Source organism: Carcharodon carcharias, chromosome 5, assembly GCF_017639515.1.
Source record: "Carcharodon carcharias isolate sCarCar2 chromosome 5, sCarCar2.pri, whole genome shotgun sequence".
NCBI classification, from domain to species: domain Eukaryota; kingdom Metazoa; phylum Chordata; class Chondrichthyes; order Lamniformes; family Lamnidae; genus Carcharodon; species Carcharodon carcharias.
Genome location: NC_054471.1, coordinates 180,773,665 through 180,791,092, shown reverse-complemented (window position 1 = coordinate 180,791,092; position 17,428 = coordinate 180,773,665). Strand labels below are relative to the sequence as shown.

Sequence of the window (17,428 nt, the reverse complement as noted above, 5' to 3'; positions counted from 1 at the left end):
GTATGCTGTATATACTCATTAGCATTGAACTTTGTAAAATTATGGCCTACCCGCAAGGTAAAGTCAGTGTTGGATGAGAATCTTGTGACATTCGGTTCACAATCATTTAAAGCCAGTGGGCTTCGTACAGTCGTGCGTAAGATCAGTATTTTTCCTTGTTTAACTCTATGACACAAGGGAGGGGAGCAGGAGAATGGATCCTTGAATGGAGGCTTGGGAGCGGCAAGGGTGAGTCAGTGGTGATGGGGTTGGGGGGGGGGTGCAGTGGGGAACAGAGAGGTGCATTTCTGCAGTGGGATCAGGGGCATGCAGGAGTGGAAAGGGGATCCAGAGGAAGATAGAAGGTGGGATTGGCAGCGTGGAGGACTGAAGTGAGAAGGGCCTAGCATCCTGGGTGAGGTGGAGATAGTCAGTCAAGGTAAGAAAATGAGGGGCCTGAAGGCCAGCATCAGCAATGTCCAAACGTACATCTATCTCAGGGTGTTGGCTGGCAGAGTCCTTACAGGGCATTGAGTTGACCTACAACATTTGAATTACCCCTGCTGAGAGTGCTCTCGGACAACGTCCTTTACAATACATAAAGAGGGCCAGTTGAGCCTGCAAGTTCAGCTAAATCCCAGAGTGAACAATGGACACTAATATGAATATCTCTTAAAGAGTGAATAAAGAACACAACATTATTTCTTCCACAATAAAGGAAATATCCCTAATTACCCTGTAATCATCAATGTGTGGCAACCATGAGGCATACTAGAACACTTAGCTGTCTGACTAAGCTAGTCTCAACAAATAATGATGATGCACACTGAATAAAGTGGAACTAATGTAACGTGAAATATTTACAAGTGAAATTTAATTTTGAAGAACACCCATGGCACCTTTGTGCTCTCAAGTCTTATGTTAACGTCAGTATAGTTGGGCAGTAAATTTGTGGCTGTGGTGCAGAGCTGATTGACCTTTAATGGGCTGCCTGTAGATGTAGCATTTTTTTAAAAAATTCATTCATGGATATTTGGCATTGTCAGCTGATGGCAGCTTTCGCCAATAAAAAGCTTCCTCTACTGCTAAATCCAACATGTTTTGCATGCATGCCTCTGGCACTTATAATCGCGTGGGAAGTGGCAGAAAGAGAGAAAACAGAAGGGGCACATTATTCTAGTTGTGATGTCAGGAATGGCACATTTTTGACAAAGTCCCAGCCACTGTCTCCACAACAGAAGTCATTTACTCCAGTAAGCAAGAACAATTTCACATGGCCTTACCTGGACATTCCGTAATGAAAACTCTTGTTCTCTCTCTTTAAGTGGTTTATAGTAAAGCCATTTCATCTGCAACCGATCTAAAGGAAGTGTTGAGATGGTGGATGAGGTAGATTCTCCTACATCATTGACTGTTTTAGTTTTCTCCTCAAAGTAGTAGGTTGCTGAAGCTGATCCATCCCTGAAAATGACCAGAGGTAATATTATTTTCAGAAATTTTGTTAAAAAGTAGACTTCATATATTCAAATTGAATTTTTGATTCGGTTGTTGAACAGATCAGCCATGATCTTATTGAATGGCAGAGCAGGCTTGAAGGGCTATATGGCTACTTCTGCTCCTATTTCTTATGTTCTTATGATCTATCAAGTTGTCCTTGTGTTTCTGAAACTTAATTTAATGATGATTCACTTCTCCATAGTCACTCCCCAAAGAAAAACAGTAGCGCACTCAGTAACAATCTCGTACATGCACACATGCTGACTGAAATCCTTTGACATTGGGACATTAAAAACATTTAATCATATCGGTGAATGGCCTTTATGTACTGTTAATATAATGCAAGATTGCGCACATGTACTAATTTATTAGAAAGGCATGAAGCAAAAACTCAATTCTTTAACAATTTAAAACATTGTAGAAGATTCCTCAGAGACATCAGTTTCCATTCTGTTTTTGAAACTGCCTATTAAACTAACACTAGTCTCTTTTTCTAATGACCGCTGTCTCAGGTGGGTGGTTCATATTTGTAACACTTTACAGCAATGTTAAGTTTATAAGATTGTTATGTTTTGGTACAGTATCATTAACTTAGGCTAAAATGGAGGAGTTAAGGGGTCACGTGACCTGCTCTGAATTTTGTTGACAAAAAGCCTGTGTGATTTGGTTGTTAAAGGTTAAGGGGGTGTGTCCAGGTTGACTTACTGGGGGAGGAGTGAGGCATTCACACCTGTAAAAATGACCAGGGCTGTGCTGAAGGCAAAAACAGAATTACCTGAAAAAACTCAGCAGGTCTGGCAGCATCGGCGGAGAAGAAAAGAGTTGACGTTTCGAGTCCTCATGACCCTTCGACAGAACTTGAGTTCGAGTCCAAGAAAGAGTTGAAATATAAGCTGGTTTAAGGTGTGTGTTGGGGGGGGGGGGGAGAGAGAGAGACAGAGAGGGAGAGAGAGAAGTGGAGGGGGTTGGTGTGGTTGTAGGGACAAACAAGCAGTGAAAGAAGCAGACCATCAAAAGATGTCACAAACAAAAGAACACATAGGTGTTAAATTGGTGATATTATCTAAACGAATGTGCTAATTAATGGATGGTAGGGCACTCAAGGTATAGCTCTAGTGGGGGTGGGGAGAGCATAAAAGACTTAAAAATATTTAAAAATAATGGAAATAGGTGGGAAAAGAAAAATCTATATAATTTATTGGAAAAAAACAAAAGGAAGGGGGAAACAGAAAGGGGGTGGGGATGGAGGAGGGAGCTCAAGACCTAAAGTTGTTGAATTCAATATTCAGTCCGGAAGGCTGTAAAGTGCCTAGTCGGAAGATGAGGTGTTGTTCCTCCAGTTTGCGTTGGGCCTCACTGGAACAATGCAGCAAGCCAAGGACAGACATGTGGGCAAGAGAGCAGGGTGGTGTTAAAATGGCAAGCGACAGGGAGGTTTGGGTCATTCTTGCGGACAGACCGCAGGTGTTCTGCAAAGCGGTCGCCCAGTTTACGTTTGGTCTCCAATGTAGAGGAGACCACATTGGGAGCAACGAATGCAGTAGACTAAGTTGGGGGAAATGCAAGTGAAATGCTGCTTCACTTGAAAGGAGTGTTTGGGCCCTTGGACGATGAGGAGAGAGGAAGTGAAGGGGCAGGTGTTGCATCTTTTGCGTGGGCATGGGGTGGTGCCATAGGAGGGGGTTGAGGAGTAGGGGGTGATGGAGGAGTGGACCAGGGTGTCCCGGAGGGAGCGATCCCTACGGAATGCCGATAGGGGGGTGAAGGGAAGATATGTTTGGTGGTGGCATCATGCTGGAGTTGGCGGAAATGGCGGAGGATGATCCTTTGAATGCGGAGGCTGGTGGGGTGATAAGTGAGGACAAGGGGGACCCTATCATGTTTCTGGGAGGGAGGAGAAGGCGTGAGGGCGGATGCGCGGGAGATGGGCTGGACACGGTTGAAGGCCCTGTCAACGACCGTGGGTGGAAAGCCTCGGTTAAGGAAGAAGGAGGACATGTCAGAGGAACTGTTTTTGAAGGTAGCATCATCGGAACAGATGCGACGGAGGCGAAGGAACTGAGAGAATGGGATGAAGTCCTTACAGGAAGCGGGGTGTGAGGAGCTGTAGTCGAGGTAGCTGTGGGAGTCGGTGGGTTTGTAATGGATATTGGTGGACAGTCTATCACCAGAGATTGAGACAGAGAGATCAAGGAAGGGAAGTGTCAGAGATGGACCACGTGAAAATGATGGAGGGGTGGAGATTGGAAGCAAAATTAATAAATTTTTTCAAGTCCCGACGAAAGCATGAAGCAGCACCGAAGTAATCATCGATGTACCGGAGAAAGAGTTGTGGAAGGGGGCCGGAGTAGGACTGGAACAAGGAATGTTCCACATACCCTATAAAGAGACAGGCATAGCTGGGGCTCATGCGGGTACCCATAGCCACACTTTTTATTTGGAGGAAGTGAGAGGAGTTGAAGGAGAAATTGTTCAGTGTGAGAACAAGTTCAGCCAGACGGAGGAGAGTAGTGGTGGATGGGGATTGTTCGGGCCTCTGTTCGAGGAAGAAGCTGAGGGCCCTCAGACCATCCTGGTGGGGGATGGAGGTGTAGAGGGATTGGACGTCCATGGTGAAGAGGAAGCGATTGGGGCCAGGGAACTGGAAATTGTTGATGTGACGTAAGGTGTCAGAGGAATCACGGATGTAGGTGGGAAGGGACTGGACAAGGGGAGAGAGAAGGGAGTCAAGATAACGAGAAATGAGTTCTGTGGGGCAGGAGCAAGCTGAGATGATCGATCAACTCCAAGTCCCAGTTAGGAATGTCAGGTTTTATTAATATTTATATAATTGTGAATGCAAGGCACATTGATTCACATTGCCATGGAGATAGGATTTGAGCAGCAAAGTTAATGGGAAGTCATTGTAGGATTGGGTTGTAGGTTTTCCTAAATATCACTGAACCTCACAGACATGGTCACTGCGAGAATGAGAGAGAGAGATAGATAGATGGAGAGAGAGAAAGATGAGATAGCTAGTTCTGCACCTTAAAATGCTGGCCTTGTCAGTCATTACGCAAAATGTAATGCACTCAGATTGAAGAGACAGATTTCATGAGGAATTAAAACGAAACTGGAAGAATCATCTAGTTTGGCTAGAGGGAAGAATCTCTAATTTGTTCCTCACCATGAAAGTCAATTCTGGGATTAGGAGTTGTCCAGCTAGGAGAGGAAAAAGAAGCAAGCCAGCGGCAGCTAAGAGTCACTTTGGACTCTTCCTCACTTTGGACAACTTAATCCAAATTAGGCTCATGGCAGCCATTAAGGGCTGGTAAGTCATGTCATAAATACCTTGTTAATGATTTATAGGCCTGACATGAAACACAACCTTACAGCCCAGAAAGGAAACAATGTAACTGGAGTCTCACTTCCCCTAGGTAGAAAATTAGTCCTAGAGGTTTTATAAACCTTTTATTTGCAGTATTTTTGTGTTAATATTGTCATCCATATTCCTGTTAATGTTAGAATGCAAGATTTTCAAGATGCAAATCAGTTTTGACACTTAGATTTCATTCAGAAAATAACTTTGGGATACAGTGGGCCATAACTTCCTCGGAGTGGCAATTGGCATCGGATTGTCCGTGCCCAATTAATTACATGATTGTAATTCCGATCCTATCACGCCCAACCTTCTGACTCAGGCCGGGTGAGATCCAGGCAGTGCAGCGCATCCTCGAGGCCCAGTGTAGAAGTACAGCTCCACCGAAGTGAAGGAGGGCAAGCTGCCTTTATTTATGGCATTAGCTGCCGTAAACCAGGTAATGGGTGGGGGGTGGGGGTAGTGGTGGTCGGACTGGGGAGTCGGGAGGGTCAGGTGTGTCTCCGCTGGGGTGGGCTCGTGGGTGGGTGTAGTCAGCGGGTGTGGGGAGTCGTGGGGAGTCACCTGGCGGGGTCGGCGGTGGGGGGGGGGGGGGGGGGGGGGGGGGGGGTGGGCGGTGCGGTTGGTCTGGGGCTGTCCAATAGCTACCCAGAAGTAAGAGGTTTTAATTCTTCTAACTTTTTCTGGGTAACTATTGATGTAACACGGTCAGCACCATCCAAAGTTTGTGATTTAAACTGCATTTTCAGATGGTTCCCAATGCAGGGCAAATGCCCAGAGGAAGTTTGCACATTTGCACGATTGCCCTGCAAACGCTTACCTGGGAACTTCCGAAAGGGATTCCCCAGCGCACCTTTGGGGTACACCCCAATACAACATGAGGGAGTTCGAAGTTACGGCCCAGTATACGAATAAGAACAGCCCAGATTTTCACCATGATGAACAGACTCCCAGAAATGACTGGAAATTCTAAATGCTGCGCCCGAATGTGGCATTTCCCATTTTCCCGGGGACAGGACTGGAGTCAGGCTGGGTCTCGCGCATGCATAGCTTTACGGAAGCAGCTACCCATTTAAATCATCAACTGCCTCCACTGAAATGGCCAGGAGTGTGAAACCCGAAGTGTGCAGACTATACCAGGTGTCAGCAGGTCTGAATTTGGTGGATTCATTTGAATAGTCAGGGTACACATTTGGGCAGGTAAGGCACTCTTTGGATATGGTCCCTGGACCCATTGGGAGATTTAAGGCACCCTTTGGCAGGCAGGTGAAAAGGCCAAGTGGCGATTGCATTTTTTGGAAGCTTCATCCATGGGCGGGATGAGGTTTCCAAAAGCAAATAAAAATAAAAGTTTTACAATTGAATTAATAACATGTCCTACTTATGTGAAGTTTGTGCTTGCCCTCCTCCCCCCCACCCACACAGGCAGCGCTCAGCACTGATCCCGTTTCACGCTGGGCAGATTTTAATTGGCCCACCTGCATGAAATCGCGGTCCGGTGCCAGTCGCGGGTGGGGGTCGGCTTCCCGACCGCCCTCCCCCTGCCCCCGCTGAGCCCACCCGCCAAGGGCAAAATTCTGCTCTTGGAGTCAAGTAGACTGCAAGCTTGAAATTATCAAAAGGAGCTAAGTGTAGAAACGTGCTTGAATTGCTAATGAGTAAACATGGATGCTGGCTGAGCATGTAAGGTGTGAAGGGAATTTGCATTTTCAGATAAGTGAAGGGATTTTTTGGATTTCAAAGGGATGTTAGTCTGTTTACAACTAGCCAGAGAAGCAGTGTGTTTATTTTTCCCAAAGGTTACTGACAATATTGGCAACATGAATGTTTTTTATATCATGGGGAATATACAGTTCCAAAGACATATGGAACAATGGAATTTACATATTAAGGAGAGAGAAACATATATAAGGAGCATGAAAGGCGAGGTTGTGAGGGTCATGTAAGCTCTAACAGGAGTGTGTAAGACAGCCTTAAAGAAGCCTCTAGCCATTTGTGCATAAGTCTGTTATGTCCAGTAACTAAAGTTGGAGAAAGCCATTTGGAATTCCACTGTTGAGTGGGTACTGTGTTAACTTGCCAAGTTTGTTCTTAAATCTAAAATCTATTTTGGACTATTGCCTTAAAGGTGTGAAACTGGGAGTCAAATTAATTAGGAATTTTAGGAGTTGTTATAGTATTAAGTAATCGTAGTCTTATGTATATGCTTGAAATCTTTCATTTAAGACCATAAGACATGGGAGCAGAAGCATTCAGCCTATCAAGTCTGCTCCGCCATTCAATGAGATCATGGCTGATCTGATAATCCTCAACTCCACTTTCCTGCCTTTTCCCCATAACCTTGATTCCCTTACTGATTAAAAATCTGTCCATCTCAGCCTTGAATATACTTAACGACCCAGCCTCTACTGCCCTCTGTGGTAAAGAATTGCACTACACTCTGGGAAGAAATTCCTTCTCATCTCTGTCTTAAATGGGTGACCCCTTAATCTGAGATTATGCGCTCTGGTCCTAAGACTCTCCCACAAGGGAAAACAACCCCTCAGCATTTACCCTGTCAAGCTCCCTAAGAATCTTATATGTTTCAATAAGGTCACCTCTCATTCTTCTAAACTCCAATGAATACAGACCAAACTTACTCAACTGCTCCTCGTAAGAAAATCCCTCCATACCCGGGGTTAACCTAGTGAACCTTCTCTGGACTGCCTCCAATGCCAGTACATCTTTCCTTAGATAAGGGGACCAAAACTGTATTCTAGGTGTGGTCTAACTTGTGCCTTGTATGGTTTTAGCAAGACTTCCTTATTTTTATACTCCATTCCCTTTGAAATAAAGGCCAACATTCCATTTGCCTTACCTATTACCTGCTGAACTTGTATGCTAGCTTTTTGTGATTCATGCACAAGGACCCACAAATCCCTCTGTGCTACAGCTTTCTGCAGTCTTTCACCATTTAAATAATATTCAGCTCCACTATTCTTCCCGCCAAAGTGCATAACATCATATTTTCCCACATTATATTCCATCTGCCAAGTTTTTGCCCACTCACTTAACCTTCTATATCTCTCTGTAGACTCCTGGTGTCATTCTCACCACTTGCCTTCCCACCTATTTTTTGTGTCACCCACAAACTTGGCAATAGTACATTCACTTCCCTCATCCAAGTCATTAATACATACTGTAAATAATTGTGGCCCCAGCACTGATCCCTGCTGCACTCCACTAGTTACATGTTGCAATCCTGAAAATGACCTCCCTTATCCCAACTCTATTAGTTAGCCAATCTTCTATCCATTCAAATATACTACCCCCAACACCATGGGCTCTTATCTTGTTAAGTAGCCTTATGTGCGGTACCTTATTGAACATCTTTCGGAAATCCAAATATATTACATCTACTGGTTCCCCTTTATCTATCCTGCTTGTTACCTCCTCAAAGAATTCTAATAAATTTATCAGGCATGATTTCCCCTTCATGAAGCCATGCTGACTCTGCTCGATTATATTTTGTATTTCTAAATGATCTGCCATTACATCCTTTATAATAGACTCTAACATTTTCCCAAAGACAAATGTTAAGCTAACTGGCCTATAGTTACCTGTTTTTTGTCTCCGTCCCTTTTTGAATAAGGGTGTTACATTGGCAGTTTTCCAATCCTCTGGGATTTTTGCAGAATCTAATGATTCTTGGAAGATTGTTACCAGTGCATCCACTATCTCTGTAGCTTCTTCCTTTAATATCCTAAGATGCAACCCATCAGGTCCAGGGGACTTATCGTACTTTAGCCCCATTAGTTTCCTTAGTACCGTTTCTCTACTGATATTTATTGTATTCATTTCTTCTCCACCTTTTGCCCCTTGGATTATTTAGTATTTTTGGAATCCTATTAGTGTCTTCTACTGTGAAGACTGATGCAAAGTATTGATTCAACTCCTCTGCCATTTCCTGGTTCCCCATTATTACTTTCCCAGCCTCATTCTCTAAGGGGCCTTTATTCACTTTGGCCTCTCTCTTCCTTTTTTATATATTTAATAAAGCTCTTACTGTCCTTTTTTATATTACTTGCTAGTTTACCCTCAGAGTTACCATTTTGTTAATAAATATTTTAATTTAAATTTTAACATCTCTAAAAGTCTTAGTGGACCCATTACTTCTGAATACAGCGTACGCATCTTCTCGTAATAAATACAAATTGCAAAACCGTTGTGATAGCGTGACCAAGTTTCCCTTGTGGATTTGATCTGCCTGGCACACATCATCTGCCACATCATAAGTTCATAGAGCCGGATATTCGGACGTATATGTCTTGCCAGCTGCTCATTATTCTCATCATAAACCTCTTAAGGGTCATTACAGCGATTCCCAAATACAAATGGGTTGATTTTTTTCTTACTTTTCCTTTGTTTTTTCCTCTTAATTTCTCTTTCTGTATCTGATCAGACTCTAATTCACCCTATTTTCTTCTCCACTGTTTGTTCTATTTCTTTAAAATTTATTGGCTAAGGAGATAAGCTATAATGTTCATGAGATTTCCGATGTGATGTTAACATCAATGTGCCATTATCAGTTCGCAATTTGTGACAGAAACATGTTATCTGAAGGGTGAGGTGAAAAAGTCAAGATCAGGTTGCTCGCCACAAGATTTACTGCTCCAGCAATTTCTGGGCTATAGTCAAGGCTAATTAAATATGTAATATCAGGCCTCTTGGGGAACATACAGGGAGGAATATAGCAGCACAGGAGCACAAAGTACCATCACAGTCCATCTGGCTTGCCTCAACTACTGCAACATTAAAATCTACTGACTGAATATTCTGGAAGATTCTCTTTTGCTCACAATAACATCAGAAGAGTCAGGGAAAATCCAGAAAAATTCTATTTACAACTGCAACATAACCATAAAAATTAATATTTACAGCAGTAATGCAATTGAGAGCAGCTGACACCAAACATACATATATACATACAAACATATGAATTTAAAGCAGGAGTAGGCCACTTGGCCCCTTAAGCCTACTCTGCTATTCAATAAAATCAATTCCAGATTCTCACCTCTCCCCGATAACCTTTCACCCCCTTGTTAATCTAGAATCTATCTAGCTCTGTCTTAAAAATATTCAAAGACTCTTCCTCAAAAGGCAGTGGGAGCAGAGGGTTCCAAAGACTCACGACCACAAAATAATTTCTCCTCATCTGTTTTAAATGAGCGACCCCTTATTTATAAACAGTGACCCCCCGTTTTAGATTCTCCCAAAAAAAGGAAACATTATCTCCACATCCACCCTGTCATGACCCCTTAGGATCTTAAAGGTTTTGATAAAATCACCTCTTACTCTTCTAAACTCCAGTGTTTACAAGCCTAACCTGTCCAGCCTTTCTTCATAAGGCAACTTGTCCATTCCTAGTACTGGTCTGGAAAATTTTCTCTGAACTGCTTCTAATGCATTTACGTCCTTCCTTAAATGAGACCAATATTGTACACATTATGCCAAATGAGGTCTCACCAATGGCCTGTATAACTGAAGCATAACTTCCCTACTTTTGTATTCAATTCCCTTGCAATTAATGATAACATTCTATTAGCTTTCCTAATTACTTGCTGTACCTGCATACTAGCCTTTTGTGATTTGTGCACTAGGACATCCAGATTCCTCTGAAGCTCAGAGCTCTGCAATCTCTCACCATTTATATAGTAAGCTTCTTTTTTACTCTTCCTGTCAAAATAGACAATTTCATATTTGCCCACATTATTCTCCATTTGCCAGATCTTTGCCCACTCACTTAACCTATCTATATCATTTTGTAGCCTCCTTATGTCCTCTTCACAACTTACTTTCCTAATTTCCTTTGAGTCATCAGCAAATTTAGCAACCATGGGCAAAATTTTCTGTCTGTCGGGCAGGCTGTGCGGGAGCAGGTGCGGGTGAACCCAATCGTCACCCGCGATTGGGTCTGTGCCACCATTTTACACGGGGGCGGGGGGGGGGGGGGGGGGTGGGGGGGCACATTCAGGCCCACCCAGCGTGAAACACAGCTTCTGAGGACACCGGGAGTGGGCAGGCGGCGGCGGGACTGCAATGATCGCTGGGTCCAATGGCGACCCACCGGCCTGTTTTAAAAAGCTCCTGCAGCCTTTCACAGCCTGCCCGACAGACAAAATTTTGCCCATGGTTGCTAAATTTGCTGATGACTCAAAGAAAATTAGGAAAGTAAGTTGTGAAGAGGACATCAGGAGGCTACAAAATGATATAGATAGGTTAAGTGAGTGGGCAAATCACGGCCAGTGGAAGGGCTCCCCAGAGCGCTGCTGGTGAGCAGGCCAGGCAGGAGGGTAGGGCAGGGGGGCACTGTGCTCCTCGTTTTTCCAATTATTGTCTTGCTGCCCTCCTTGAGGAGGTGGCAGCACGGTGGGAGATCCTCGTACCCCAGGACGGGAGGAGGCCACCCCCCCGCCCCTCGGACTCACCGGCATCACACCATCTCAGCCAGGCAGGCACCAGCGCAGATGCTAGCACCTCGGTGGGAATTAGAACATCGGCTAGTATCCTGAGGCACAGCGGTGAGGGCACTTCTCAGTCGCTGGAGGAGGTGGCAGAGACAGAGAGTGCCGATGGCGCCAGCAGTCGGAGGTTTGCAGGGGACGAGGCACATGCTCAGTCAGTGCTTGATGATGTGCCACTGGAGTCGTCCGCGACGCAGCAAATGCGGCCGGGTGTGTGGGAACATCTGGGGAGATACATGAGGCTATGCGTGGCTTGGTGTCCATGGTGGAGGAGTCTAGGTGGACCATCGCCGATGCAATGAACCTCATGGCCGAATGCCATGCATCCCCCATGGAGTGAGTGGCTACTCTCGTGGAGAGGCTCCTCCAGGAGACCAATTAGGGCTTCCTGGGGATGTGCTCGGATCAGCAAGCCCTCACATCAGCATTGACCTCAGCTGGTCAGTGCCAGTGTGGGAGATGGCTGGCAGGCGAAGAGCCCAGGTAGCCATCACATTTTTCATGGAACCTCATCCACAGGCGGGATGAGGTTTCATGAAATGTTTATTAATTGTGTTATGAAAATTCATAAACATATCCCTGCTCATGTGACATTGCCACATGAGGGGACATGTCTGAGTAATTTTATTTTTTCAATTTTTGATAATGAAATTAATCTCCCTGAGGTAGCTCCGTGCTTCAGGGAGATTTCTGCGCTCTTTCACGCGCATTCATGAAAGAGTGCAGGCCCTGACTCTCCCTCCTGCCCCCGCCCGAACAGGTAGTGCTGAGCGCTTCTGGATGTGCATCACCTTAACTGGCCCGGCCGCGTAAAATGGCGGCACGCGGCCGATCACGGACAGCAATCGGTTTCATGCCCGCTCCCGACAGGGAGAAAATTCTCCCCTTAGATTTGTACTCTCTGTCCCTTCCTGTCCTGGCCTGTTCACCATTCCAAACAAAGAGAAAAACTTAAAATGTGGTATTATTGTCGGCACACAGCAAGGAGCAGTAATGCCAAAAATCAGAGCTAATTGTTTAATTTATCATCCATCTCATTTATTAAGAGCATTATATCTTTCAGGGAAAAAACATGCATAGGAAGCTAAATGTACTAAATAGATCTAATGGACCAAAATAAATTAAATGGAGGACATTCATTTAATGAATTTAATTTACATGAAGTATCTGCTATAGTCATGTTCCATTATATAATGGACTTTAAGCCAATGCTTCATATTTTTAAAACTGACCAAAGGGCTGCAAAAGATAACCACTCAAAGGCCATCTGGCTTCTTTTGTGGATTGAAACCACTTCCCTATCTCAAGAGGGAACAGAAGAGACATCCCAGATAGAAGTTGCCTTTCCTGAAATGAATTCAAAAGGGCAATTTCAAAATTGAATGGGTCATTCAAACACAGTAGACACTGGCTGTCTCAAACACGCAAGGTGTCGAACAATAACACAAGATGATTGGAATAAACAAACACATCACCCTTTTTTTGAAAAAAAAGGTACTTTGAACTTGTGGAAGTCAAATGATGAGAAAACAATTCTGTTTGTTTTTAAACCAGCAGAAGCTGCTTGCGGATACAGTGAGAATGCCAACGAAAGCCTTCGAACCAGCTGTAAGTCATCCAGGCAGCCAAGGTAATAATAAACAACAATGCCTTGAAAGTGGGAGAAGGACTCCCGCAAACCTATTCCAACTTCAAGTTCACCTGAGAACCAATCACCTGGATATTCGATTACGGGAAACTTCACAGCTTACTGAGAATCCTTTGCTTTACTAGACTTTTGCTTCAACTTTAAAGCTTCAGCTCCATTGAAGAAACTGCAGGCTTGCCATGAAAGAAACTGAGATAATTGTAAGTTGCAACCATAATGTTTTACCTTCATCTGTATCTAATCTTTGTGTCTGTGAAATGGTCAAATGAGGAGTCACGTTTTAAAATCTGGGCCAAGCGTGTGATAATAAATAACCTACTTTATTTTTGAACTGACAAAAAGCTTGCTGCTCAAATTATTTATTTGGGATTCTAACTCACACCCCCCCTTCCACAAAGATACTGATCATGGACAGTGAAAGGATACAAAAATTCAGCCCACGAGAACACATAATCACTAATTACCAATTCATTACAAATCAAAGTATTGCATTAGCTAATTAGTACTAGGTCCCAAATTATTCCATCAATTCTGGTCATGAATCACGGCTATTAATAAATAAATAAATAAATAATGATTTGAAGTGGCAGCAAAGGCAATATTTTGGGACTGTAATAATTGACTAGAGTGTGTCCTGGATTTCCACATCCACAGGATTCTGTCTGGAGTGATTCCAGCTTGGAAGCTGCAGTGAGTGAGAGATACTCCAACATATTTGGGAGTCAGAGAATTTTTTGCTAATTCTCCCCAGAGTTCAATCAATCTTTAGAGGAAAATACAGGTGCAGGAAGGGAAAGTAGGATAGAGGGAAACCAAGGGGCGATGGAGGAGGAGGTCCTGAACGCTCGGGTCCTATCCAACGAGTACAACGCAGGATAAGGCTGCAGGCGTGGGGCAAAGGGGCAAGCTAGCCATACCATAGAGCAGGAGCCAGTCCAAAGAAGGATGGAGCACAAAAGAAACAAAATATTGGTTGTAATCATTGGGGATTTGATATAATTAGGGAGAGAGATAACATCTTCTGCAGTTGTGGCTAAGAGTCTAGGAAAGTTTGTTATCTATTTGGTACAAGAATAAAGTATATCTTGCAGTAAGTGGAGAGGGTCCTGGAAAGGAAAGGGGAAGATCCAGTTGTCATGGCCCATGTTGGAACCAATGACATAGGAAAGAAAAGGGACAGGGTCCTGTTAAGGAAGTATTGGAAGTTGGGCACTAGATTTAAAAAAAGGACCTTGTGGGTGGGTAACCTTGGGATTGTTACCTGAGCCATATACTAATTGACATAGGGATAAATAGAACAGGAAGCTGCATGCATTGCTGATAGATTGGTGTGTGAAAGAGGAGGTCCATTTCATGAGACAATGGTACTGGTACAGGGTCAGGAACAAAGGGTGCCAGTGGGAAGGGCTCCATTTGAACTAGAAAGGAACAACTGGCCTAGCAGAAAAGTAGATGGGCCAGTAGATGGGACTTTAAACCAGTAAAGTCCAGGGTGAGGTTGGGAAGCAGGCAGCAGAATCTAGTGAAATAACGTAAACCCGATGATAAAAAGAATTAGGAGATGAGAGGAAAGGGTAAACCGTCAGGGAATAGATACAGTTACAGAACATAAGAATAAAATTACTATTGAAAATAAAGTGAGGGGTGCAATTAATTTTAAGAATCCTGTACAGCAATGTGCACAGCATCTGAAACAAAACTCAGCAAATGGAGGCAAAAATTTAGAGTGAGGAACTAGGGCCAGGATTTTTCCCTTGTCGCGCGGGCTTGGCGGGAGCATTCGGGAAGCCAATTGCGGTCTGTGAGCGGGACCAGACCACGATTTCACACTGGTGGATTAAGGCCCGCCCAGCGTGAAACACACGGGGAGGGCGAGAGTGAAAGTTTGTGCATGTGCGCTGGAAAATCTCCCTCATTTTCAGAGCTGCCTCAGGAAGATGAGGAGTTTTGAAAATTAAAAATAATGATTTTAAAAAAAAATGTCCTCTCATGTGACCAAGTCACACAAGCAAGGTCAAGTTAGAAATGAGGAAGAAATTTTCTAATTTAAAAAAAAAAATGACAGGTCGAAACCTCATCCCACCCGTAATGAGGTTTTGCAAAACTGCAAAGGCCGCCTGGCCTTTTTGCCTGCCTGCCAACCGTAAGGTTGGACAGGCAGCGAAAAATTTAATTCAATTGGTATTTTAATGGCCTTAATAGGCCTTTTATTTGTTGGTGGGCGTGCTGCCAACCCCTGCGTGCGCCCACCAACTGAAATATTGTGCCAGTGTGCGATGATGTAAGGACGTTTGCCTGATGTCATCACGCATCATTTTACACAAGCGGGCGGGGCTTGTGCCCACCCGTTCAGTGAAAAATCCTGCCCTAGGTGTAGAGGGTAGCTAAACAATGGTTACCTAAAGAATAGGAATGGCAGTTAAACATTGCAGGACATCATATATCTAGAAAGAATAGGAAAGGAAGAAGGGGCAAGATAGCTGTAATAATTATAGACAACGTAATGGCAATAGAAAAAAGGAACATAATCAACATTAGGATAGAAACAAAATTCATGCAGATTGAGACAAAGCATTTCATCAAGTCAATATGAACAATCAACAGACGGCTTAATAATGGGATGGAAGTGGAGAAAGAAATATGTAGGCCAACCTATAAAATAAGTTAAATACATGGAATAATAACCATGAGAGATTTCAACTCTCCTCAAATAAACTGGCAAGAGATACGGAAAAGGGAAAGGGAATGGAGTTTGTTCAGGACTCCTTTCCTAGCCCATTTGTAGGAAGCCAAATCAGCAAGTATCACTGCTGGATCTAGTAATGAAAAATAAACCAGAGAAGATAAGAGAAGTTAGTGTAGGGGAGCATCTAGGCAAGTGATACAACATAATAAGGTTTAAAATGATGACTGAGAAAGGCATAAGTTAGCTAAAGGCCAGAGTTATAGATTGGAAAAAATAATAATTTTGAGGGGATGAGAATTGAACTAGGTAAGATAAACTGGGGAAAAAATAGAGAAAGAACAGCAGTGGGAATCATTTAAAATTGATAGTGTGCATTTGGGAGAGATGTAGTTCACTAAAAAAAAATAACTAACCAATAATGAATAAAGACATAAATGATAAAATTGAAACTAAAGGCAAAAGACACACATCAAGTACATGGGCAATAAAGGTAAGGGGGACACAAGGTTAGAAAAGAAATCAGAAAAAACAATTAGGAAAGTAAAGATGAACAATGAAATTAAATTATCCAGGAATAAAATAATAGTAAAGCATTCTACTGATAACATTAGCAAAAGAGAAGTCAGGATAGTGATAGGTCCACTTAGAGAGGTACAAGATAAACCCACAGGTAATGATAGCTAAGAGGCAAATATCTTGAAGTTAATTTGTTAAATATGGAATCAAAGGTGGGGATGGCGTTAGAAGAAGAGATCAAAAAGATATAAACACATTCAAGATAGAAATGAGAAAGATGATTTGATAAAGTAATTTAAATTTAGAAAGATTAAAACCAAACTGGTCCAGATGGATTGTATCCACGCATATTAAAAGCTAGAGAAGAAATCGCAGAGTTATTATTACAAAAATCCAACAATTCGTTAGAAAAGGGTAAAGTGCCAGAGGATTGACAGATAATATTATTCTAATGATATTCCTACATTTTGAAAGGCAGATAGAACAAATCTTGGAAACTGTAGACCAGTTAGCTTAGCATCAGTGATAGCAAAGATAATGAGATCTTTTCTTGAAGGTGTAATAGAAAAGCATCTAGAAACCAGAAACAAAAAATATAACAAGTATAGTGAGCACTGAGTCAAAAGGGAAGGTCATGTTACACAAGCCTTACTGAATTCTCTGAAGTGATAGTGAGAGTAGACAAGGGTAATCAGTCCACACAATATATTCGGATTTTCAAAAGACCTATAAGGTATTGCATAATAGACTCATGACAAAGATCAAAACATACGGAGTCAGAGAAAGATAGCAAAATGGCTACAAAATAGAGTAGGGGTTAAGGGTAGCTACTCAAACTGGCAAAAGGTAGGAAAAGGTGTTCCATACAGATCGGTGCTGGACAATTAATGTTCATAATTTATTTGAATAATTTGGATCCTGGAATAGGAAGTACAATCTCAAAATTCGAAGATGACACCATATTGTGAGGTGTAGTTAATAGAAAGGAAGAATGAAGCAAAATGCAGAAAGGCATTAAAAGCTTGCAGAATGGGTATGTAATTGGCAAAATAATTTCAACATAGATTAGGAGGAGCAAAAGGGATCTAACAGGACAGGTACACAAATCAAGAAAAACAAGATGACACAGGTCATATAAAACAATGCACTGGGCTTCATTTCCAGAGGGACAGAACTGAAAAGCAGATAAGTTATGTTAATCTTGTACTGAATCTATCAGGAAAGATTGAGCATACTGGGGT

At 42.9% G+C, this 17,428-nt stretch overlaps 1 protein-coding gene across 7 annotated transcripts in view; it reads right to left on the bottom strand.

The window, feature by feature from the left end:
• pla2g7 (phospholipase A2, group VII (platelet-activating factor acetylhydrolase, plasma)) overlaps positions 1–17,428 on the bottom strand; it is a 129,208-nt gene that overhangs the window by 33,778 nt on the left and 78,002 nt on the right. For all 7 annotated transcript variants that reach the window (XM_041187288.1, XM_041187291.1, XM_041187290.1 and 4 more), the window contains exon 6: positions 1,263–1,440. In XM_041187288.1, the coding sequence (XP_041043222.1) occupies positions 1,263–1,440 (178 nt within the window). The remainder of the gene's footprint in view (positions 1–1,262; positions 1,441–17,428) is intronic.